We start from the raw sequence: 20,400 nt of genomic DNA, 5'->3' as shown, positions 1-20,400 counted from the left end.
AAACTAGATACGGAATTACGCTCGTATTTATAGTGTTTGCATATAGCGTATCTGCTGGTATAAGGCTCGGCTGTGCATGATTCTTTTTTTTTTTTGGGCACAAGAGCGAGCGCCGCATAATGACGTCATGGAGAACAATAGAGGGTGACCAAGATTACTCAACGCTTTCGCCTCGGCTGTTGGTATTGCCGGCGAGATAGCTGGTAAAGTCATTTGATTCGTTCGAGTTGAACCTTGTGTTGGCTGGACGGACATCAAATTCGTCATCCGGGTCCAATTCGGTAGCCTTATCCTGCAGCACGGGGTTGGTGTAATTAAAATTGGACGGATTTTGGATAAAGAATGGGTCACTCAAATCAAACCCGAGAAGGGGATCAACGGTTATTGGCGCATCCGACTGATCTCTACCCGGGTTTGCGAAGTCGGCTCCCTTCGATTGGGGTGGTAGCGGGAACATTTGCTGTTTCGGGTCGTAGTAATCCAGATTGTAGTTGTTGAGATTGATCTGCGATAGCGAGTTGACGTTGTTCTGCATGTAGAATAGCGGTTGTCTAGGTGTACTTTCTTGCAAGAGCATGTTCAGAGAAGCGGGCTGTGCCTGAGGCTGGGATAGGTGCTCCGGAACGTTGTGCAGCTGGATTTTAGAATTGGTGGACATTGCTATTTCGTTTTCGTGGATCGGCGTCATGGACATCTGGAACATGGTTGAGGCCCGACTTGGACCCGGAGATTCCAATTTAGGCTCGGCAGACTCACGCGGCGTTGCTGGCGTCTGTCTGGATTCCACATGGATCTTGAAGAAGTTGTCACACATGTCATTGATGTACTGCATGATCCGCACCACGTTGGGTCTCCAGTACTTTGCTCCCACGGCTTCAAAAAGTGTGACCAGTTTCTGGCGAACTGTTGCAATGTTTTCGGCGAAATACGACAGCTTGTTGTAGCCAAGGTGCAACAAGGTGTACATTACCACCAGCGTTTGGTAGAAGAACGTGTAAAAGTACGGGTACACTTCGTGGAAACACGGTTTGCCAAAGACGTGGCTCTGGATCTCCACAAGCAGATTGGCGTGCTCCAGCACCTTCAGCACGCTGTCCAGACAGCTCTCAAGCGACTTCTGGTACGTGGACATGAAATGCTGGTGGAACTTGGCTCGATTACCGTACAACATGATCAGGTCGGTGATGGTGTCGCAGTCTGTGTCTAGCAAGCAAAACTTCTCCTCGGGCTTGATTTCGCACGGACGCAGAATCGTGAACCTGATATCCAACGGACAGCTGTTGAGCAGCGAGTTGAGATTAAGCTGGCTCAGGCTTCGGAACGAGTTCTTTTTGCGTGCGTTTTTGTCAATCACCGGTAGGGTGATGTGGCTGGGTTTCGAATGGTCGCGGCCCTTCATATTGCGTACTTGCACCGTGTCTGCCAAAATCTTCTCGTAAATGAGGATCTCGCCCACAAACGCCTCATCAATTTCCATGATGGTGTCGAAATTGATATCGATCTTGTACGACTCGATAAGAATGTTTGTGGATCTCTTCACGAGTTCTGCAAGCCCAATTTTGAAGTTGAGTCTGATCTCGTAGTTGCGTAGCAGCGGCTGGAACGTGAACGTTACCGGGTTGGGCCGTCCCAACACGGAACACAACGTAGCAGAGACAAAATTGATTACAAACCAGAGCGACGCTTTGGAGTTTTTCCGCACGAGGCTCAAGGCAGCTTCGTTGTTTTCGTTCTTCAGCGTGTTGGCAATGCTCTCATCGTAAACGTGCAATCCAAGAGAATACGCAGCACTCACCGTTTTGAACAACAGGTTCCAAGACTTTTCAATTTGAATATTGAAGAAGAGATCTTCGCATTCGAGCACATACGCCCGCAAACTTGTTGTTGTCTCGAGCTGGATACCAGCCTTGAGGTTCTTGTACTGCTTATAGAGCAGAGGACGGGCTGCCGTGTAGCTGAGGTTGTATTTTATCATGAGCTCGTCGTTCTCGGGGATAGATCTCAACGCAACGATCAGTATCATGATAATTAATAATAGAGTGTCGTCCTCGTCTTTCCAGGTCTTGGTGCTCTTGTATGTGTCGAGAAACGCCAGCAACGGCTCGAGGTCCAGATAGTTCAAGTAATGGAACCTTAAATGGAAAAACTTACACACCAAACTGCGTATCAGGTTAAGGTTCTCCTGCGACTTTTGCCTAGCGTTCATAGTCTTGGCCAGCTCGGGACTGGGCTCGTACAGCATCGGAAGCTGTCTTTTCTGTTTCAGAAGTCTCTTGACGTTGATGAAGTCGTCGAATTCGCCCACGTCGGCCCTGGAAAGCGCGCTGGAAATCATAAACCGTGTGGAGTTGGGACCGTAATACATTGGGCCGGCGGACTTGGCATCTGCAGTATCTTCGGCAAGGTTGTCGCCGTCGTCGTACTCCTTGAGCCGTTCACGTTTGTACTTGAGCTTGAGTTCCTTGATTTTCAGTTTCAACGCCTCGTTCTCCTTGCGCAGGTTCTGAGTGACCTCGTCCTTATCCTTGGCCGGAGTAACAGGGTGGGCCAAAGCATCCTCTGCTGACCGCTTCAATGAGTTGCCTTCCGAGTCCGACCGGACACCATCCACGTTCGGAGACCCCGAGGCCGACTTGGATGCCTGTAATGCCTCGGCCTCCCCTTCTCCGTCCACTATAAACTGATCAACACGTATGGAACGAAACTTGTCCGGATACGAGCATTCGCGATTCCGAACGAGACACTGGTTGCACGGAACGCGCTTGTTGCACTTCACCTTGCGTCGCCGACACTCCACACAACTGATGGGCATCAACATGGCTGGAATTGTCGCGACTTGGACTTTGGGATGAGAACGCTTGGAAAAAAAATAGATCCGCAAATGTACGTTTTACTAACAAAGACAGGCTGTGCTGTGTGGGGGACCAAAACCGGGGAGTTTGGGGTATTTGTGTGCAACGGTGACTCTTGCAGAAACAGAAATTTCGGTAAGCAACGGAGACTTGTTTGAGATTCCCCTTGTGTTTATGTTGTTGTGAGAATAAGTACGCACGGACAAGTACACACGGCTCTATTCGCGAGTCGGAGAAGCTTCTGTTTGGCCAACCTACAGACCCGAAACTTTTTTCGGCAATCCTCCGACACCTTTGCACCTGCTAGGGAATATCTGGAAACGGTTTAGTTGGCCTGGCTGGTGCCGGTCACGTGATATTAGTTCATTAGCTTCGATTGCACTAGAAGCGCAAGAAGCCTGAAAATTCTTGGAATCTTAGTAGATATCATGTTCTCCAGACAATTTGCCAGACTCTCCACTAGATCGACCCTCTCTTTCCAGAGATTCATCACTTTCGACGCCGCCTCTCAGCCAAGACTGAGAATTGGTTCCACCGTGCCAAACTTCAAGGCTCCATCCACCGCTGGTGAAATCGACTTCCACAAGTTCATTGGCGACTCGTGGGTTGTTCTTTTCTCCCACCCAGCCGACTTCACTCCAGTTTGCACCACCGAGTTGGGTGCTTTCGCCAAGTTGAAGCCAGAGTTCGACGCTAGAAACGTCAAGTTGATTGGTTTGTCTGCCGAGGGTGTTGACAAGCACAACTCCTGGATCAAGGACATCGAGGAGGTTGCTCTGGACAACAAGCCTTTCACCTACCCTATCATTGGTGACGAGTCCAGAGAAGTTTCCTACCTCTTCGACATGGTTGACGAGGAAGGTTTCAAGAACCTGAACGGAGGCATTGTCCAGACCATCAGATCTGTGTTTGTGATCGACCCTGCCAAAAAGATCAGACTCACCCTCACCTACCCAGCTTCGTGCGGTAGAAACAGTGCCGAGGTGTTGAGAGTCATCGACTCGTTGCAGACTGCCGACAAAAAGGGTGTTGTGACTCCTATCGACTGGACCGTTGGCCAGGACGTCATCATTCCTCCATCTGTCTCTAACGAGGCTGCCAAGGAGAAGTTTGGTGACTTCAAGGAGGTCAAGCCATACTTGAGATTCACCAAGGTTTAAGTAAACTCTGGGGAAGGTTAATTAGAAAAAAAAGGACATCTATACACCAGCTCAGCGTTTTTTTTTTTGGTTTGTAACTCCGCTCCGAAGACTATCATCGATTCCTAGACGCAGTAACCTCATTGGGTCTGGTCGTTTTTTTACATCCGGTAGATCCTGCCAATTAAATTTAAACAATTATGTGGCCTAAACACTATTTTAGGAGTCCTACGTGTTGTAGAATTGTGGGGGAGAATTCTTAAAAAGTATGTATCTTCGACGTAAAATGGTGCAGAGAAGTGTTGAGAAATAAAGTTAGTAAAAAACAATTGCTGAACAAAACCATCTTTTACACTCAAATTTGTTTTATTTCAATATTTATTCTCTCAACGTCCTTGTGATAGATTGTTTGACTTGTTAGGCATTTTCAGCAGTCGTTTTAAAGTGTGAAATCAATGCGTCAAACCCTTATTTAGTCAACATGTCAAAAATATCAGTATCCGGATCGATCGATCGACCAGAGGTGCCCATGATCGCACCAAAAGTCGAGACCGACGACGAGTCGATGCTAGCAGATTCCCCATACGTTTCCGGTGGCAAGAGAAACGGTTCGCCTGGAGACTACTCGAACGGCCTGAAAAGGGCAAGAGATGAGGAAAACTCTCCAACCTCATCCGGGCACGCCGCTGGTCACCGTCCAGTGACATCGTGTACCCATTGCAGACAGCATAAGATTAAGTGCAACGCTTCTGAGCGCTTTCCCGTGCCGTGCTCCAGGTGCGAGCGTATGGATCTAAAGTGCGAGATCGACCCTCAATTCAGACCAAAGAAAGGCTCCCAGCTGCAGTCGTTGCGCAACGACGTGGACGAGCTGCGCAAAAAAATCGAGTTTCTTACCAAGAACGAGTCGCTTATCTCCAACGTGCTGCAGTCCTCTAACCCCGACCTGTTGCAACAACTCAAGGATAAAAAAGCTTTTCCCGCACCCCATGCTCCAAACCCACAGCCGGCCCCTGTGCTCAATCAGGGCCCTCCCAAACCAGCCGTCACCACGCTCACGCCTATCCCGATCTCAAACACCAACTCAGTCCAGAGTAAGGGGTCCGTGTCTGAGTTCGCTCTGGGTGACGTGAAGATCTCGTTTGAGAAGGCCACAGAGTTGCACAGGCGGTTCGTGGATAACTATCTGCCGTATCTCCCCATCATGATTTCCAACGACTGCATCGAACTCTATCAGCAATCGCAGCTGCTTTTCTGGACAGTCATGCTCACAGCCTGTCTCTCGGACCCGGAACCCGATCTCTACTCGTCGCTGGCCGCCTTGATCAAACAACTGGCTATTGAGGTCTCGTGGATCAGAACTCCAAGAAGCACACACATCGTTCAGGCGCTCCTGATTCTGGGGACGTGGCCACTGCCCAACCAGAAAGTGCTGGACGATTGCTCGTACAGATTTGTTGGACTGGCAAAGAACTTGTCTTTCCAGTTAGGTCTCCACAGGGGAAAATTCATCAGCGAGTTTTCCAGAACGCAGGTGGCTCTTCCCGATGCCGAGAAATGGAGAACAAGGACCTGGCTTGCCGTGTTCTTTGCCGACCAATTCTGGGCCTCGAACTTGGGTCTTCCCCCATCCATGCAGACCGACTTCCTGTTGGAGCAGGCCAGAATTGACCAGACGTTGCCCAAGAACTTTAGATGTCTGATCTCTTTGGCTATCTTCCAAGCCAAACTAGTCAACGTGATGGGCTCGAGCGTGACGAGTCCCGACGGATTGATGGATCCTCGCAACAGAGCAGGCGCTTTGGCCATCTTGGAAAGAGAACTCGAGAGACTGGCGTTCAAGCTCCAGATCGACGACATCGTGGTCGAAAGCTACTACCTCTACGTGCAGCTGATGGTGTGCTGCTTTGCGTTCTTACCAGAAACACCAAGCGAGGACCAGACAAAGTATGTCACACAGGCGTATCTTTCTGCCACAAGAATTGTCACCATTGTGTCCAAGCTGACCGAGTCGCGACAGCTGACCGAGTATCCGATCTACGTTCGCCAGTCTGTGTCGATGGCCGCATTTGTTTTGTTCAGACTCCATCTGACGCCATATTTATTACCAAAGTACATTGATTCGGCCAGACAATCTATCGTGACAGTGCACAGACTGTTCAGAAACATGCTTGCGGCATGGAAGGAGGTCGAAAACGATATTAGCAGAACGGCCACAGTGCTGGAGAAGTTGAACTTTGTCATCATAACACATTCAGAGCTATTCACCGAGACAGACGGCATCATTGCGCGAATGAGGTCGCACCTGACGGGCTCGTTGTTCTACGACCTTGTGTGGTGTATCCACGAGGCCAGAAGAAGGCTCATTGCGGAGCAGAACTCGCCTGTCAAAGAAACAAAACCGAAACCGAAACGCAAAGTTCTACCACTTCCATTCTACAACCAGATCACCAAAGACGACTTCAGAGCAATAACCACCACCACGCCGAACGGAACCACAGTGACGACTCTTGTGCCGACGAACCAGGCCATTTCGAACGCCCGTGCTAACGCGTCTGCCGCTGGTCACCAGAACCTGACGGAGATCAACGGTATTCCTTTGGCGATGCTCGATGCCACGGGCTCTTTGCCTGAGAAGGGCCGCAAGTCCACGGGCGAGTCCATGGAGCCGCCAAAGATCACCGCAGACACCAAGAAAGCAACTAGAGGCCGCAAGAGATCCAAGACGGCAACCGGTACCCGTCCAATAGCTCCTGCTCCACCAAGAGCCGTGAACGGGAACGGTCCTCAGCTGCCACTGGAACAGTCGCTGTTCTCTGCCCCACCGGTCGACCAGGCCATGTTCCCGCAGGTGCAGCAGCAGGTGCTTTCGCAATCGCCGTCCACAGGCAACTCGCGGAGTAACTCGAACGAGCATTCGCCAGCAAACTCAGATTCGCTCAACAACAACGTGTTCATCGACTCCATCTTCCAGCAGCAAGGCGGCGCCAACTGGATGGACAGCAGCGACGACTTCCTTGGATGGTTCGACATCAATATGGCCCCAGAGTTCTGATAGATACGTAAGTAATAAACGGATGGTGGTATAATTATAAAAAAGAAACTTTATTATTCGTCTTCAGCAGCCTCGGTCTCGTCAGACGGGTCGATGATTCCTCCTTGGCCTAAAGCAAACACAGTCTCGCTCTCCGCCAGGCACGGACTATCGTAAATCTTGCAAATTCTGTTGGCACCTTTGGCCTTTTTGAAGTAGAGTCTCGTGGTGGACGAGTGTGCCACGATGTTACCTCCGATCGGTTTCTTTGGGTCCGGATTGAAGATCGCTCCTCCGTCCACCTGCGCGACGACTTGGTTGGTTATAACCACGGCGATTCCAAACTCGTCCGCCAGTCTCTGCAGCATCCGCATGAACTTGGCAACATGCATCTGTCTGGCACTCAACTCTCCTCTACCACTGTAGTCGGTTCTGTACAGCGCCATGATGGAGTCGACAATCAGCAGAGAGAACCGCGACTCAGTCATCATGCTGGCGGCCTGGTGCAGCAACTGCAGCTGGTGGTCCGCGTTATATGCTCTAGCGTACGCCACGTTATCCAAAGTCTCATTCTCGTCCAGCCCAAACCGCCTGGCTATAGCCACCAATCTGATCGGTCTGAATGTTCCCTCTGTGTCGATGTACAAACATTTTCCCTCGCCTCCCCCGCTGTCGATTGGGAGCTGGCAAGTGACTGCCAGAGTGTGGCAAAGCTGCGACTTTCCTGTTCTGAACTCTCCAAACACCTCCGTGATGGCCCCGGTCTCGACACCGCCTCCCAGAAGCGTGTCCAGCTGCTTGGACCCGGTCGTGAGACAGATCAGTTCGGATCTTCTCTGGTGGAACTCGGTAGCAGTCGTGAACCCAAGGGGAACCAGCTTGGATGCCTCCATTAATAACTTATCTGCCTTCAACTCGGAAATACCCTTCACCGTGACAATATGGCGTTTTGGGGTGTACGCGATCGACTCCACCGTGTGGAAGCCGGCCTCCTTCAGCTTCTTGATATCCTGGGGAGAGATCCCGTTTCCTACCAGCTGCTGGATCGGGACAGGGCCCGCGGAGTAGTCATCGTCGTCCTCCGCCACCATTCCGTCGTGGTATTCAGCAGCAGACTCCTGTTCGCTCATGCTCATCTGTTGGTCGTTGGACATTAAATGGCCCGGTTCAGCAACTTGGGTCATTAGGGAGTGATTTAGTTTTTTTTTGCCCTACCGAAAAATAAACAACGCGTAAAGTGCACAAAAAAAGGTGGCACGACGATCGACGCACAGAAACTTGGAAAAGTTCCAAAGCAGCCAGATTGGTGCGGATTAATATGTCCCCAGACACCCACACCACACTACGATACTCTATGGTCCCCGGCATAATAACGAGCGAAGGTATCCCCAAGTCAACGGTGCAGCATGTGCAGCATTGGATTTAGAAGAAGGTCGAAGTTGGCCAAAGGAATAGAGGCATTTTTGTAGTCTGTTGGGTGATTCAATGTAATGGATCAGAGTCACCCTGTTGCACGTTGGCCGTTTCAGTGTGAACAAATACCCCACGACGGCGACGCCCGAATCTGCTCTATTATCCGTTTTGGGTTTATCGTGGCTACGAAGAATGCATCACCGACACACAGACATTGTATACCTGAGATACGATTTGCGACTGAACGTTTGCTGTACAATCTCGCATTTTTTAGATTGCTTGCAGAAAACCCTCAGGGGATTGATTCCACCAACTGTTGGATAGCTTGTCGGTACAGATCAACGGTGGTCACACGGGCCACGCATAAATAAAGTAGTTGTGTCTACAAACTTGAATCATATGTCAAGGACAATTATCGCGTCTCGTATATATCGCCCAATTATTCGTCCCAGCCCCTGTCAAATTATTACCCAGCAGATTTCTTGCATACACCGGCTCTAATTCTGTAATCCCCCCTTTACTTCGCTGCCGACTAAAATCATACCTTCTTGTTTCGGCATTTTATGCATAGTATTATTGTCCGGATTTGGAAACAAGACTAAATTGAAAATTAGTAGGAATATAGATAACTCGTAGGGTTTTCCCTTTTACTTCCACCATCCTATTTTGTTTTGGTTTCTAGAAACACTCTTTTCCCATGCTCGTCCAGAAAAGAGAACTGCTGCCTCCAATCACAATCGATCGTCCTAAACAATTCGAACAAGAAAGTGTTCACAATTGCAGTCCCACGACTCTTGTTCCGTCGGAAGACGAAAACGGCTCACCGAATGTGGCTCACCAATCCGACCAGAGCTCTTTTTTGAGCAACATTACTAGAAACAGGGGGCTTCTCGAAACAGTGCCAGACTCCAAGACGGCCGAACTCCACGCGGCCGCCCACCAAATCTACGACTCCACCTTTGGCCAAATCAGTAAAGAGGATTATCTCGCGTTTCTGGGCGGTGGAATTCATCTTGATGAGTATACGAGCACAGAAATCGACACAATTCGTCGCAAATACATGGAATTGTTCAAATGGAACCCGGATCTCCTCAGATCTCTAAGATCTCTGTGCAGAAAACTGTTCTTCAAAGGAGAGTCACAGTTTATCGACACAGTTTTGGACTCGTTCGCAGACAGCTGGTTCCAGTCCCCGCAATCTGCCACCACAAGACACCTTTATGGTAACTCCAACGGTGTCTACCTTGTTGCTTACTCGTTCATTCTCCTCAACACTGACTTGCATTCGGAGGAGATTGCCAAAAACAACAAAATAACTCGCTCAACTTTTGTCAAAAACACAATCGTTGCTTTGCAGCAAAACATCGTTCCTGTCTCCGACTACAGTTTGCTTTCTAGCGAACTAAAGAGGTTTTACGCAGGAATCTTGGAACGCAAGTTGAGTCTCTCTACTGCGACACCAAATCCAAGACTTTCGTACCAACACTCAAGAACAGTCTCTCGCAGCAAAGCTATTACCGATGATAACATATCAATCTTCACAGAAGGCAGAGACACCTCGTTCTCTTCCACAACATCGGGAAGCTCTTTTGGATTTGCTAAAGCTATATTGATGGAGAGAAACATGCTCCGTGCAATGCACACAAACAGAAGCGACCTCTCTTTCAGCTCCACGTCGGTTAAAATGGCCGACAAGTTTGAATTGAATGATGACGGCAAAGATTTCGATATCGGTCCTAACAACGACTTCATCATCGAAGAAGAAGGGGACCTGCAATTGGAGCTCGATGGACCTCCTTGGATCAAAGAAGGTTTGCAAAACGTGGTTTTGTCAAAACACATTCTCCAAAGCTTTGAGAACAAGACCGGCAAGAAGAACCTGAAGCCTAAATGGCAAAGTCTTTTTGTGGTGGTTTTTCAAGGAGAGCTGAAGTTTTTCAGTTTTGATGCAAATGCCTCCACTGTCAAGCACCATGGAGACGGACACTGGTGGGAGTACGCTAAATGCGTCACCACCATCAATCTGTGCTCTTGCTTTGCACAGATCGTCGAGAGACGGTCCAAACTTTGCAGATCTGTTGTGCGTGAGTTTGGGGAATCGTCCACGCGAACTGGACTTGAAACGTACTGGACTTTGAACATCCCAAGCCCAGAGATTTCAAAAGGCCACAACTACTATAACGTTCATTTCTGCGCAGGTACCCCTGAGACTGCGCAGGAGTTTGTTGAGACGTGCAACTTTTGGGCCGCACGTTCTTCTGCTATTCCATTGTCAGAGACCATGTCTTCTTTGGATTATGGATGGTCAGACAAGAGTCTTAATTGCTTCAGAAATCTTAAGTCGATTGAGATCGAAAACTACTTGACCACCACCAAGTTTGCGGGCTGGATCCCGCTTATGAATGGTCTTGTGCCGACACATTTGAATATGGCGGAGCAGTTGTTCAACTTGAAGAAACACTACCGCCTGTTGCACCAAAGTGTGAAGGACCACAAGGCGCTAGATAGCGACTTTGCGAGACTCAACACGATTTACGACCGCAGCGTGAACGAGACCGGATTGCTGAGTAAGATGTTGAACAGGTCAAACGTCCAGAATAAGGAGAAGGTGGTCAAGAACATACAAACTATAAGAGTCAACTACGTGAACAAGTTGAACTACTTGGACAACGAGCTTCTCCGGTTCAAGAGATACTCTCAGATACTGGAGAAGGCTATTCGGCTGCGCAATGAGAAGCTCAAGGGTCAGATGGCTTGAAAAGTGCTAATTAAATAACGACCCCATTAATAAATTACTACCGACGCGACTATTAAATTTCTTGGTGGCGAAATAAAACGTAAAATATCAAAGTTTAAACACAAGGGACATGTCTGATCCATCTACTATCAACGGTAAGTTTACAATGAGTTTATGTGGTTTGAGACTAACCAATTAAGGTGGTACTGCCGTGGCTATGGTGGGAAAGGACTGTGTTGCCATTGCCTGCGATTTGAGGCTCGGTAACCAGTCGTTGGGAGTTGCCAACAACTTTGAGAAGGTTTTTCAATTGGGCCATGTGTTTCTTGGTTTGACGGGACTTGCATCGGATGTGCTGACTGTGCACGAGAATTTTAGAATGAAGGCGAACCTTTACAAGATGAGAGAAGAGCGCGAGATTGAGCCTGAGAGTTTTGCCAACCTTGTTTCTTCTACATTGTACGAGCGTCGGTTTGGTCCATGGTTCGTGGGGCCAATAGTTGCAGGTATCAACTCCAAGACAGGCAAGCCTTTTATCTGCAGTTTTGATTTCATTGGATGTCCGGACTTTGCCAAAGATTTTGCAGTTTCCGGAACGGCTTCAGACCAGTTGTATGGAATGTGCGAGTCACTTTACGAGCCTAACCTGGAGCCTGAAGACTTGTTCGAGACCATCTCGCAGGCGCTGTTGAACGCTGCTGACAGAGACACTCTTTCCGGATGGGGTGCTGCTGTGTATGTGATCACGAAGGATAAGGTGATAAAAAGATATCTTAAATCGAGACAGGATTAATAAAGATGATTCGATGGTATTTGTTTCTATGTACAGTGGGGATAAATCTAGTGGGCGGCCTTGCTTTTCTCGTACTCGAGCTCAACAACTTTCTTAAGATAGGCGTTTTTGCCGTACTCTTCCTCCTCGAGCTTCTTTCTCTTGAGCTCAAATTCTTTAGTCTTCTTGCGCTTCATCAAAATCTGGTCGCGTTCCTTTGCGAGTCTGCTTTCGTGCAGACAGTTGGTGAGCTCCTGTTTGGCAACATTACACTTGCCAAAGGCCTTTTCGACAAACCCCGATCTATGACATGCTTCCAAGGCGTCAATAAGGTCTTCGCATTCTGGAATGTTAGTATTCCGCCGTTTCGCTCATCTGATAAGCTTTACCTACTCATAAAGTATTGTCTATCCAGCACGGGATGCATTTTAAGGTGATGAATAAATTTGCAAGAGAAATCTGGCAGTATTTTTAATTTTAAGGCATGTCTAACCAACAAACAGAGGAGGAAGTTTTCGAGTTCCTCAACTCGCTTCCGGAAAACAATGGCCAGCCGGTCAAAGATGCAGGCAAGCCAGACGAGGACATTCTGGATTTTTTGGACGAATTGGAGGCCAAAGAGAAAGATGGGAAAACAAAGACCGTGAACAAGAAACAGGCACCGGCCAAGCAGAGCAGCGAGCCGGCGGCCAAGAAAGTCGAGACAAAGCCGGTCCAGGAGCCAGAGCCAGAGCCGGTTACAGAACAGACACAGCAAGAAGAACCAAAACCACAGGAATCCCTGGTGAACGACCCAATCACCTCATTTTCCTCGTGGTGGTCTAAAGAAGGGAGCTCCAAAGTGTCGTCGCAGTTCTCGTCGCTGTGGGGGACAGCCGAGTCCGCCTTGAACTACGCCAAGGAACAGAATTTGGAGAACAACCTCAAAAAGGCGTTCCACGAAATTGGCATTACCGGGGTGCTGGAAGGTGACAGAGAGCTTACTGACGACGAGAAACAGAAACTACTCAAGCTGCCAGACACAAAGCAGGCGCTGGACTCGTTGAACAAAGGGTTCAGTCTTTTATCGACACAGCTGAACACGGCGCTGGAGAAGATCCAGCACGACATCGACGCCAACAGAGACGAGATCCTGGACGTGAAGCTGGTGCACGACCTCAAGAACTACAAGAAGCTGACGCGGTTTGTGAAGAACAACTTCGAAGGCGTGATGCGGTCGCAGGTGGACGGCGATATCCAGGTGACCATCAGCGAGAGCGGGATACTGTCGTCGTCGGCAGAGGCCCAGGACCACACCAAGAGCCTGGGGCTTTTTGCGGGGAAGCTTTCTGACGGTGAGAAGCTGATACACGCCAACATCGAAAGCGTGATCAAGAGCGATTCGGCGAAAGAGCAAGAAGAGAACCCGGAAATAAGAAAGTCGCAGATATATATTGGATTGCTGGCCATCTCGCTAAATAAGGAGGACGAGCCGGCAGAAGAGACAGACATACTGACCATTGACGAATACCAACCTTCGTCATTCTCGTTCACGGCCATACTGATTGACAAGACACACAACTTGACCATTGTGAACCGGTCGCAGCCGTTCCCTTTGAAATGGGCCAACTGGCTCGACGGCAAGTTTGCAGACGGAGAAGCCAACGAGGAGGTCGACCCTAGCGAGTGGGTGGTCGAGTGGGTCAACAAGGGACTCGACATGATGTTTGGCGTGCTTGCCCAGACCTATATCATCAAGCGGATGGGATACTAAATACCTTCTTCGTTCTTGTGGTAGTTGTTTAATATTTTCAGCAGATCAGGCTCGTCAGAGGCTATCAGTTTGTGGTCCCAGTCCACCACCAACGGCGGCTGGAACACGTTCTCCTTGGCCAGCTCGTCCAAGGTCTTGGACTCGTACTGTTTCAGCGTGGTGCTATCTGCGGACTGCAAGTCGATCACATGGTCATTCGCCGAGCCGAGGGTAGGAAATGCGTCTTTGAATGCCTTCTTGCACTGCGGGTTCATGGACAGCGTCTGCTTGATGAATTTGAACTGGTCGCCCGTGGGGAACCGCTCGCACACATCCACATTGTACCTGTATTCCAATCCCTTTGATCCGAAAAGCAGCTGGGTGATTTTGGACGGAGGTTTCTCCGTCTTGCTAAGAGACGACTTGTTGGTTGCGTTTTGTTCCAGAATGCGCAAAAGCTTCGTAGACGCCGCGATTTTTGGCGAATGGCTAAATGTTAGGCCGTACAGACAGATCAACTTACAAGATGGTGATGGTTCCTTGCAGATTTTGCAAACTCTTGAGCATGGACATGATAAGAAGAAAGTATTTAGACGGGAGAAAAAATACCGTCATTACATAATCCAGGTTAAACTCTGTAGCCAAACACATCAGGCCGTCTTTGGGACCACAACGGCATGTTTTTCCGGATCACCTCGAGCTTGTCAAGATCGATGTCAGCCACACAGATCTCCTCGGTGTCGTCGATGTCGGAACACTGTGCCAGAATCGTTCCTGCCGGGTCAATGATACAGGTGTGGCCAAACGACTCTCTATTGGAGACCGTTCCGTCCTCGAGCTTGTGTTTGCCCTTCTGGGCCGGCATCACCACGTACGACTGCGTGAAAATGGCCGTCGACTGCGCCAGCAACTGGAAGTGCGGGCCCGTCTTCATCGTCCATGCTGACGGATACGTTAGCACCTGTGCTCCTTCGCTCCGTAACCGCAGAGCCAATTCCGGGAACCTCAGATCGTAGCAGATACCCAGCCCCACTGTGCCGATTGCGCTGGCAAATGGCTTAAGAACCTCGTTTCCGGGCTCCACGGACTGCGACTCCTTCAGAATAGGTCCGTTCTTGATGTCCACGTCGAACAAATGGATCTTCTGGTACCGGTGCACGATCTCGCCGGCCTCATTCAGCCAAATCAGCGTGTTCTTGACCCGGTCTGAGGTCTCGGACGGCTCGTGGATCCCCACAGAAACAGAAAGTGACTCGCCAGAAGTGTTCAATTCCTTCAATTTGCCCTGAATTGCCTGGATGAACGGCGAGTCAGCCACACTCTTGACAATCTCTTTACTCTGCTGAGCGTTCCGCGCAATGTAGTCGGACGCCTCCGGCAAGAACAGAACTTTGCACTTCAACGCTGACGCCTTGGCAATCAGATTGATCGCAGCCACAGCGTTGTCTTTCAGCACATTCGACGCACACAGTTGTCCAGCAGCAACAAGAACCATTTTCTTATCTGGTGTCTAATTATGTGCACAGCCGTGAAATTAAAAGAAAAAAAAATATTCACCTTGAAAAAAAACCAGCATGAGTTCTTCGTCTGTCACGCTGTGCATACCATCGACGTGCGTTTCCCGCGCCAACTGCAGGAACCTTGAGCAGGTAACATTTACAGCGTACCAGATTGCTCGCGCTGCCTGTACTTACAATGTTGGGGAGATCGTGGTGCTAGATGTTCCTGAGGATCAAGCTGAGACCGAGTCGAATAAGACTGTGTTTAAAGACACCCTGCGCGCCACGAGCGAGTCTACCCTGCTGCTGGTGAGTTTGCTTCAATTTTTTGTCACCCCATCGTACCTGGTGCAGTCGGTCTTCAAGGCCTCGGTCACAAATAACTTCAAGTTCGCCAAAAAGCTACCAAAGATTTCAACGCTCCCGTACATGCAATCCGAAACCGCCTCGCATTTCAAAGAGGGACTCACTGTCCCAAAGAAGTCCTCTGTCAAGAAAAACGCCGCTGGAAAGGTCGTAAAGAAGAAAAAGCCAACAACCACCAAATACGTTAATATAGGTTCCAAGGAGATGTTTGAACTCGACAAAGAGGTGGCCGTCAACGTGAGAGTCACAGTCGACACACAATCGAAAAAAGTGGTATCCTCCAAAGAAGCATATGGCGAAATCGGGGCCCTGAACTCGTTTGGCTACCATGTCAGAGTGGCTACCAAATTTACGTCTCTTTTCACCGAGCCGGGATACCCACAGGGATATGACAAGTGTGTCTATGTGAGCAGTGGAGACTACTTTTCAAAGACACTCCCGCCATTAGAATTGGCCAACTACGAAAAAAATGCCGAAGACCAAAGGCTGCTTCTTGTCGTTTCCAAATGGAAAGATATTGAACGCTCGTTTGCCCAGGACACCATCGACGGTGTCACAAACCCTCAACAGATGATGGATAGCACTCTTCCAATCCCCTTGGGAACAAGAGTGGAAGACGGCGTGCTCATAGCCCTGTCGAAACTCTGACATACCAAATATAAAGTGCATTGTCTATATATTAATTACTCCTTATTAGCAACCCATCTTCTGGCGTTTCTGAAGATTCTGATCCATGGGCCGTAGCCTTCCCAATCGGCAGCCTCTTCGACTGGGTAATAGGAGTTCGACTCCAATCGACAAACTCTCTCTGGGTGAGGCATCATGGCCAAAACCCTACCGTTAGGGGTCCGGATACCGGTGATACCGTTTGGCGAGCCGTTAGGGTTGAACGGGTACTTCTCGGTCGGCAGACCGTAGTTGTCCACGTATCTTGCGGCAGTGAGTCCTTGGTTGACGAACTCGGCGAGCTTGGCCTCCTTGGCACCGAAATGCGCTCTTCCTTCTCCGTGTGCAACCGCGATAGGAATCCGGGAGCCACGCATGCCGTCGAAGAAGATCAACGGCACCTCCGTGTTGTCCTCCATAATTTCCACAGTGCACACTCTGGCCTCGTACTGTTCCGACTTGTTTCTCTCGAAAGATGGCCAGTTCTCGGTTCCTGGAATCAGCTCCTTGATCTTGGACAGGAATTGACATCCATTACACGATCCAAACGCGAACGTGTCATCTCTCTCTTGGAAGAACTTGTAGAACTCGGATCTGGCCTTCTCGTTGTACAAGACAGAGGTAGCCCATCCGTTACCTGCACCCAGAACATCACCGTAAGAGAAACCACCACAAGCAGCCAGTCCCACAAACTCGTCTAAAGTGACTCTTCCGGAAATGATGTCTGTCATGTGCACATCAATGGAGTCAAAGCCGGCCTGTTGGAAACACCATGCCATCTCCTGCTGACTGTTAACACCTTGCTCTCTCAAAATGGCAACCTTCGGACGGTTGGTCAACGTGGAGAGCTGGAGATCGTCCTTTGGATCGTATGTGAGCTTGTAAGTCAAACCAGGGTCTTGGTTGTCCAGAATGGCCTGGAACTCCTGGTCAGCGCTTTGAGGGTTGTCTCTGAGCTTTTGCATGTGGTAGGAAGTGAGAGACCAAACTTGCTGCAATTTACCTCTCGACTTGGACAGAACGGTATTGCCGTTATAAGAAACAGTAATTTGTTGCTCAGCATCAAACACAGGCTTTCCGACAATAGAAACAAACGACTCAGGCACGCCGGCAGCTGCCAAAATTTGCACAAAATTGGCGTACTCATCAGCCTTGATTTGGAACACAGCTCCAAGCTCCTCATTGAACAGAGTGGTGTACAGATCGTCCTTGACGTTTGCAAGGTCAACCTCCAAACCGCTTCTGGCAGCAAAAGCCATCTCCAAAAGAGTGACAATAAGACCACCGTCAGATCTGTCGTGGTAAGCCAGGACATCAAACTCTTTGTGCAGAGTCAAAAGAGCACTGACAAAGCTCTTGAGCACTTTGGCATCATGAACAGTTGGACAGCTGTCACCAACCTGGTTGTACACTTGTGCCAAAGCAGATCCACCAAGAGACTTGGTCACCAGAGTTGCCAGGTCAACAAGAACAAGAACCGTGTTGTCCACTCTTTGCAAAACTGGGGTCCAGGTCTTAGAAGTGTTGTCAACACCACCAAAGGCAGTGATGATCAAAGACATTGGAGCAATGACCTCCTTTTGGTCCCAGGACATCTTCATGGACATAGAGTCCTTACCAACAGGGATGGAAATACCCAGTTCTGGACACAGTTCCAAGCCGATAGCTTGCACGGCCTCGTACAAAGCAGTTCCCTCACCAGGGTGGCTGGCTGGAGCCATCCAGTTAGCAGAAAGCTTGATGAAGTCGGTGCTCTTGACGTCTGCGGCCAAAAGGTTCAGCAACGATTCAGCAACACACATCTTGGCCGAGGCAGCGGCAGAGATCAGAGCCAAAGTTGGTTTCTCACCCATGGCAAGAGCTTCACCGGTGGATATCACTTCCTTTCCGAGCGACGTAGCAGTAACACCAACATCGGCAACGGGAACTTGCCATGGTCCAACAAACTGGTCTCTGTCGATCAATCCGGTAACACTTCTGTCACCGATGGTGATCAAGAAGGATTTAGAACCAACAGATGGGAGTTGGAGAACTCTGCTCAATGCGTCATCAACAGTGGTTTCTGGAGCGATCTCAACAGGAGAAAGTTTGGCGTGCTTGGTAACATCCTGTCTAGACATCTTTGGAGGCTTACCAAACAGCAAGCTCATATCCAAATCAATAGGAGTTGTTCCTAGCAATCTATCGGTCAAAACAAGCTTCTTCTCGTTGGTAGCAACACCAACAACAGCGTAAGGACATCTTTCTCTAGCACAGATCTCTTTAAACAAGTCAAGATCCTGTTGTCCAACACCAAGAACAAATCTTTCCTGCGATTCGTTACACCAGATCTCCAATGGAGACATTCCTGGCTCAAGAGACAAGATCTCACGGAGCTCGAACTTGGCTCCCAAATCGTTATCATGGACAAGTTCTGGCAAAGCGTTGGACAATCCACCAGCTCCAACATCGTGGATACACTGAATTGGAGAGTTGGATCCGTAAGCATTACAAGCATCAATCACTTGTTGTGCTCTTCTTTGCATCTCTGGGTTACCTCTCTGAACAGAGGCAAAGTCAAGGTCTGCAGATCCTTCACCAGAAGCAACCGAGGAGGCAGCACCTCCTCCAAGACCAATCAGCATAGACTGTCCTCCCAAGACAATGATAGCAGAGCCTGGAGTAATCTTGTGGTCGGACTTGAGAGCCAACTGAGGTCTGACAGCACCCATACCACCAGCAATCATAATTGGCTTGTGGAATCCACGGAGCTCTTCCTTGTTGTCTGCGTTGGTGACCTTGGTAGTCAAGGTTCTGAAGTAACCGGTAATACACGGTCTTCCAAACTCGTTGTTGAACGCAGCAGAACCCAGTGGGGCCTCGATCATGATGTCCAATGGAGAGGCAATGTGGGAAGGCTTTCCAACATTGAGCTCCCAAGGCTGGGAGAGGGTTGGAATAAGCAGGTCGGAGACAGAGAATCCAGACAATCCACACTTGGACTTGGAACCACGGCCCACAGCAGCCTCGTCTCTAATTTCTCCACCAGAACCAGTGGCAGCACCAGGGAACGGAGACACTGCGGTTGGATGGTTGTGAGTTTCCACCTTGATCAAAGTGTGCACGGTCTCATTTTTGGAGCTCCATTTGAGTCCATTTTTAGCGTCTGGAGCGAAAAAGTAAGCCTCGGATCCGTGGAAAATGGCCGCGTTATCACTGTAGGCACTGATAGTATACTCTGGATGGAGTTTGTGAGTATTCCTGATCATTTGGAAAAGAGACAAATCTTTCTTCTTTCCGTCAATTTCCCAGTCAGCGTTGAAAATCTTGTGTCTGCAGTGTTCGGAGTTGACCTGAGCGAACATGAACAATTCCACATCAGTTGGGTTTCTTCCAAGCTGTTTCTTGAAAGCCTCCATCAGGTAAGAAATTTCTCCCTCATCCAGGGCCAATCCCAGTTCCTTGTTGGCTGCGAGAAGATTGTCTTTGGAAGAAATCAGATCAACATATGCCAATGGTTTTGGCTCATGGTCTTTGAAAAGGTCATCGTAGACCGGAACATGATCATTAATGTACAACGACTGAGTCATTCTGTCGTAAACAGAACTCAAACAGCTGTATTTGTCGCCAGCGAAGTATTGCAAGATAGGGAAGCCAGGTCTCATTTGCAACAAGATGGCCATTCCTCTTTCGACTCTGTCGACCTTATCTCCTAATCCACACACCTCAACGATGTTGGTTGCCTTGGACGACCAAGAAGAGATGGTACCGGATCTTGGGAGAATTCTGATAATGTACAAATCAGAGTTCAAGTCCTGCGATAACAGCGAGTTGAACTGCTCTCCCTGGGCGGAAACTTGCACCAGCTCACTGAGTTTCTCTTCCAAAGGATCGGCCAAATCGAGTTCACTGTCATATTCAAGCAAAGTCTTCAACTTTTGCAAAGTAGTTGGATCCAACTCTTGTTTGCAATGGAGATAGTGAATCTGACACGATTTGACACTCATCACAACGGAAGAGTTGACCAAAGTATTAATATCATTCACCAAAGTGGCCACTCTAAAGTTAGACAGAGCCCGAGGGCCTGGCAGGATGACCATATTGGGATTGGACATTGTGGGTAGCGTGCTTAATTAATTTTTTTTTTCCAACCAGATAATTGTCTAATTATTTTTTTTTGACTTGAACGAAAAACGTCGGTCCGCGTCAAT

The 20,400-nt window shown here is 49.0% G+C and overlaps 17 protein-coding genes across 17 annotated transcripts; 7 read left to right on the top strand and 10 right to left on the bottom strand.

The window, feature by feature from the left end:
- Window positions 1–154: 154 nt before the first annotated feature.
- Window positions 155–2,818, bottom strand: OGAPHI_002716 (uncharacterized protein; the record flags this gene model as incomplete). Its single annotated transcript, XM_046203616.1, has 1 exon — window positions 155–2,818. The coding sequence occupies one exon, from the start codon at window positions 2,816–2,818 to the stop codon at window positions 155–157; it is 2,664 nt and encodes an 887-aa protein (XP_046063375.1).
- Window positions 788–1,207, top strand: OGAPHI_002717 (uncharacterized protein; the record flags this gene model as incomplete). Its single annotated transcript, XM_046203617.1, has 1 exon — window positions 788–1,207. One exon carries the CDS (start codon window positions 788–790, stop codon window positions 1,205–1,207), a length of 420 nt encoding a protein of 139 aa, XP_046063376.1.
- Window positions 2,819–3,268: 450 nt separating the features above from the next.
- Window positions 3,269–4,110, bottom strand: OGAPHI_002714 (uncharacterized protein; the record flags this gene model as incomplete). Its single annotated transcript, XM_046203614.1, has 2 exons — window positions 3,269–3,938; window positions 4,058–4,110. The coding sequence occupies 2 exons, from the start codon at window positions 4,108–4,110 to the stop codon at window positions 3,269–3,271; spliced, it is 723 nt and encodes a 240-aa protein (XP_046063373.1).
- Window positions 3,281–4,012, top strand: OGAPHI_002715 (uncharacterized protein; the record flags this gene model as incomplete). Its single annotated transcript, XM_046203615.1, has 1 exon — window positions 3,281–4,012. One exon carries the CDS (start codon window positions 3,281–3,283, stop codon window positions 4,010–4,012), a length of 732 nt encoding a protein of 243 aa, XP_046063374.1.
- A 362-nt stretch (window positions 4,111–4,472) lies between the features above and the next one.
- On the top strand, window positions 4,473–7,046 carry OGAPHI_002711 (uncharacterized protein; the record flags this gene model as incomplete). The annotated part of the gene is made up of 1 exon (XM_046203611.1): window positions 4,473–7,046. The coding sequence occupies one exon, from the start codon at window positions 4,473–4,475 to the stop codon at window positions 7,044–7,046; it is 2,574 nt and encodes an 857-aa protein (XP_046063370.1).
- Window positions 5,375–5,851, bottom strand: OGAPHI_002713 (uncharacterized protein; the record flags this gene model as incomplete). Its single annotated transcript, XM_046203613.1, has 1 exon — window positions 5,375–5,851. One exon carries the CDS (start codon window positions 5,849–5,851, stop codon window positions 5,375–5,377), a length of 477 nt encoding a protein of 158 aa, XP_046063372.1.
- Window positions 6,779–7,024, bottom strand: OGAPHI_002712 (uncharacterized protein; the record flags this gene model as incomplete). Its single annotated transcript, XM_046203612.1, has 1 exon — window positions 6,779–7,024. One exon carries the CDS (start codon window positions 7,022–7,024, stop codon window positions 6,779–6,781), a length of 246 nt encoding a protein of 81 aa, XP_046063371.1.
- Window positions 7,047–7,099: 53 nt separating the features above from the next.
- OGAPHI_002709 (uncharacterized protein) lies at window positions 7,100–8,209 on the bottom strand (the record flags this gene model as incomplete). The annotated part of the gene is made up of 1 exon (XM_046203609.1): window positions 7,100–8,209. One exon carries the CDS (start codon window positions 8,207–8,209, stop codon window positions 7,100–7,102), a length of 1,110 nt encoding a protein of 369 aa, XP_046063368.1.
- Window positions 7,470–8,093, top strand: OGAPHI_002710 (uncharacterized protein; the record flags this gene model as incomplete). Its single annotated transcript, XM_046203610.1, has 1 exon — window positions 7,470–8,093. The coding sequence occupies one exon, from the start codon at window positions 7,470–7,472 to the stop codon at window positions 8,091–8,093; it is 624 nt and encodes a 207-aa protein (XP_046063369.1).
- Window positions 8,210–9,135: 926 nt separating the features above from the next.
- On the top strand, window positions 9,136–11,196 carry OGAPHI_002707 (uncharacterized protein; the record flags this gene model as incomplete). The annotated part of the gene is made up of 1 exon (XM_046203606.1): window positions 9,136–11,196. One exon carries the CDS (start codon window positions 9,136–9,138, stop codon window positions 11,194–11,196), a length of 2,061 nt encoding a protein of 686 aa, XP_046063366.1.
- On the bottom strand, window positions 9,852–10,280 carry OGAPHI_002708 (uncharacterized protein; the record flags this gene model as incomplete). The annotated part of the gene is made up of 1 exon (XM_046203608.1): window positions 9,852–10,280. One exon carries the CDS (start codon window positions 10,278–10,280, stop codon window positions 9,852–9,854), a length of 429 nt encoding a protein of 142 aa, XP_046063367.1.
- A 196-nt stretch (window positions 11,197–11,392) lies between the features above and the next one.
- OGAPHI_002706 (uncharacterized protein) lies at window positions 11,393–11,968 on the top strand (the record flags this gene model as incomplete). The annotated part of the gene is made up of 1 exon (XM_046203605.1): window positions 11,393–11,968. One exon carries the CDS (start codon window positions 11,393–11,395, stop codon window positions 11,966–11,968), a length of 576 nt encoding a protein of 191 aa, XP_046063365.1.
- A 47-nt stretch (window positions 11,969–12,015) lies between these two features.
- On the bottom strand, window positions 12,016–12,374 carry OGAPHI_002705 (uncharacterized protein; the record flags this gene model as incomplete). Its single annotated transcript, XM_046203604.1, has 2 exons — window positions 12,016–12,250; window positions 12,337–12,374. 2 exons carry the CDS (start codon window positions 12,372–12,374, stop codon window positions 12,016–12,018), a joined length of 273 nt encoding a protein of 90 aa, XP_046063364.1.
- A 50-nt stretch (window positions 12,375–12,424) lies between these two features.
- Window positions 12,425–13,648, bottom strand: OGAPHI_002704 (uncharacterized protein; the record flags this gene model as incomplete). The annotated part of the gene is made up of 3 exons (XM_046203603.1): window positions 12,425–12,832; window positions 12,902–13,022; window positions 13,116–13,648. 3 exons carry the CDS (start codon window positions 13,646–13,648, stop codon window positions 12,425–12,427), a joined length of 1,062 nt encoding a protein of 353 aa, XP_046063363.1.
- On the top strand, window positions 12,432–19,905 carry OGAPHI_002702 (uncharacterized protein; the record flags this gene model as incomplete). Its single annotated transcript, XM_046203601.1, has 6 exons — window positions 12,432–13,651; window positions 13,742–14,264; window positions 15,329–16,179; window positions 16,242–16,831; window positions 16,958–18,310; window positions 18,467–19,905. 6 exons carry the CDS (start codon window positions 12,432–12,434, stop codon window positions 19,903–19,905), a joined length of 5,976 nt encoding a protein of 1,991 aa, XP_046063361.1.
- On the bottom strand, window positions 13,697–15,174 carry OGAPHI_002703 (uncharacterized protein; the record flags this gene model as incomplete). Its single annotated transcript, XM_046203602.1, has 2 exons — window positions 13,697–14,137; window positions 14,374–15,174. 2 exons carry the CDS (start codon window positions 15,172–15,174, stop codon window positions 13,697–13,699), a joined length of 1,242 nt encoding a protein of 413 aa, XP_046063362.1.
- OGAPHI_002701 (uncharacterized protein) lies at window positions 16,228–20,304 on the bottom strand (the record flags this gene model as incomplete). Its single annotated transcript, XM_046203600.1, has 1 exon — window positions 16,228–20,304. One exon carries the CDS (start codon window positions 20,302–20,304, stop codon window positions 16,228–16,230), a length of 4,077 nt encoding a protein of 1,358 aa, XP_046063360.1.
- Between the last annotated feature and the right edge of the window lie 96 nt (window positions 20,305–20,400).

Source organism: Ogataea philodendri (genome assembly GCF_020536065.1).
Source record: "Ogataea philodendri strain CBS6075 chromosome Unknown scaffold1, whole genome shotgun sequence".
Classification (NCBI taxonomy): domain Eukaryota; kingdom Fungi; phylum Ascomycota; class Pichiomycetes; order Pichiales; family Pichiaceae; genus Ogataea; species Ogataea philodendri.
The sequence above is the reverse complement of the archived record's forward strand: the minus strand, read 5'-3'. Positions and strand labels throughout refer to the sequence as shown.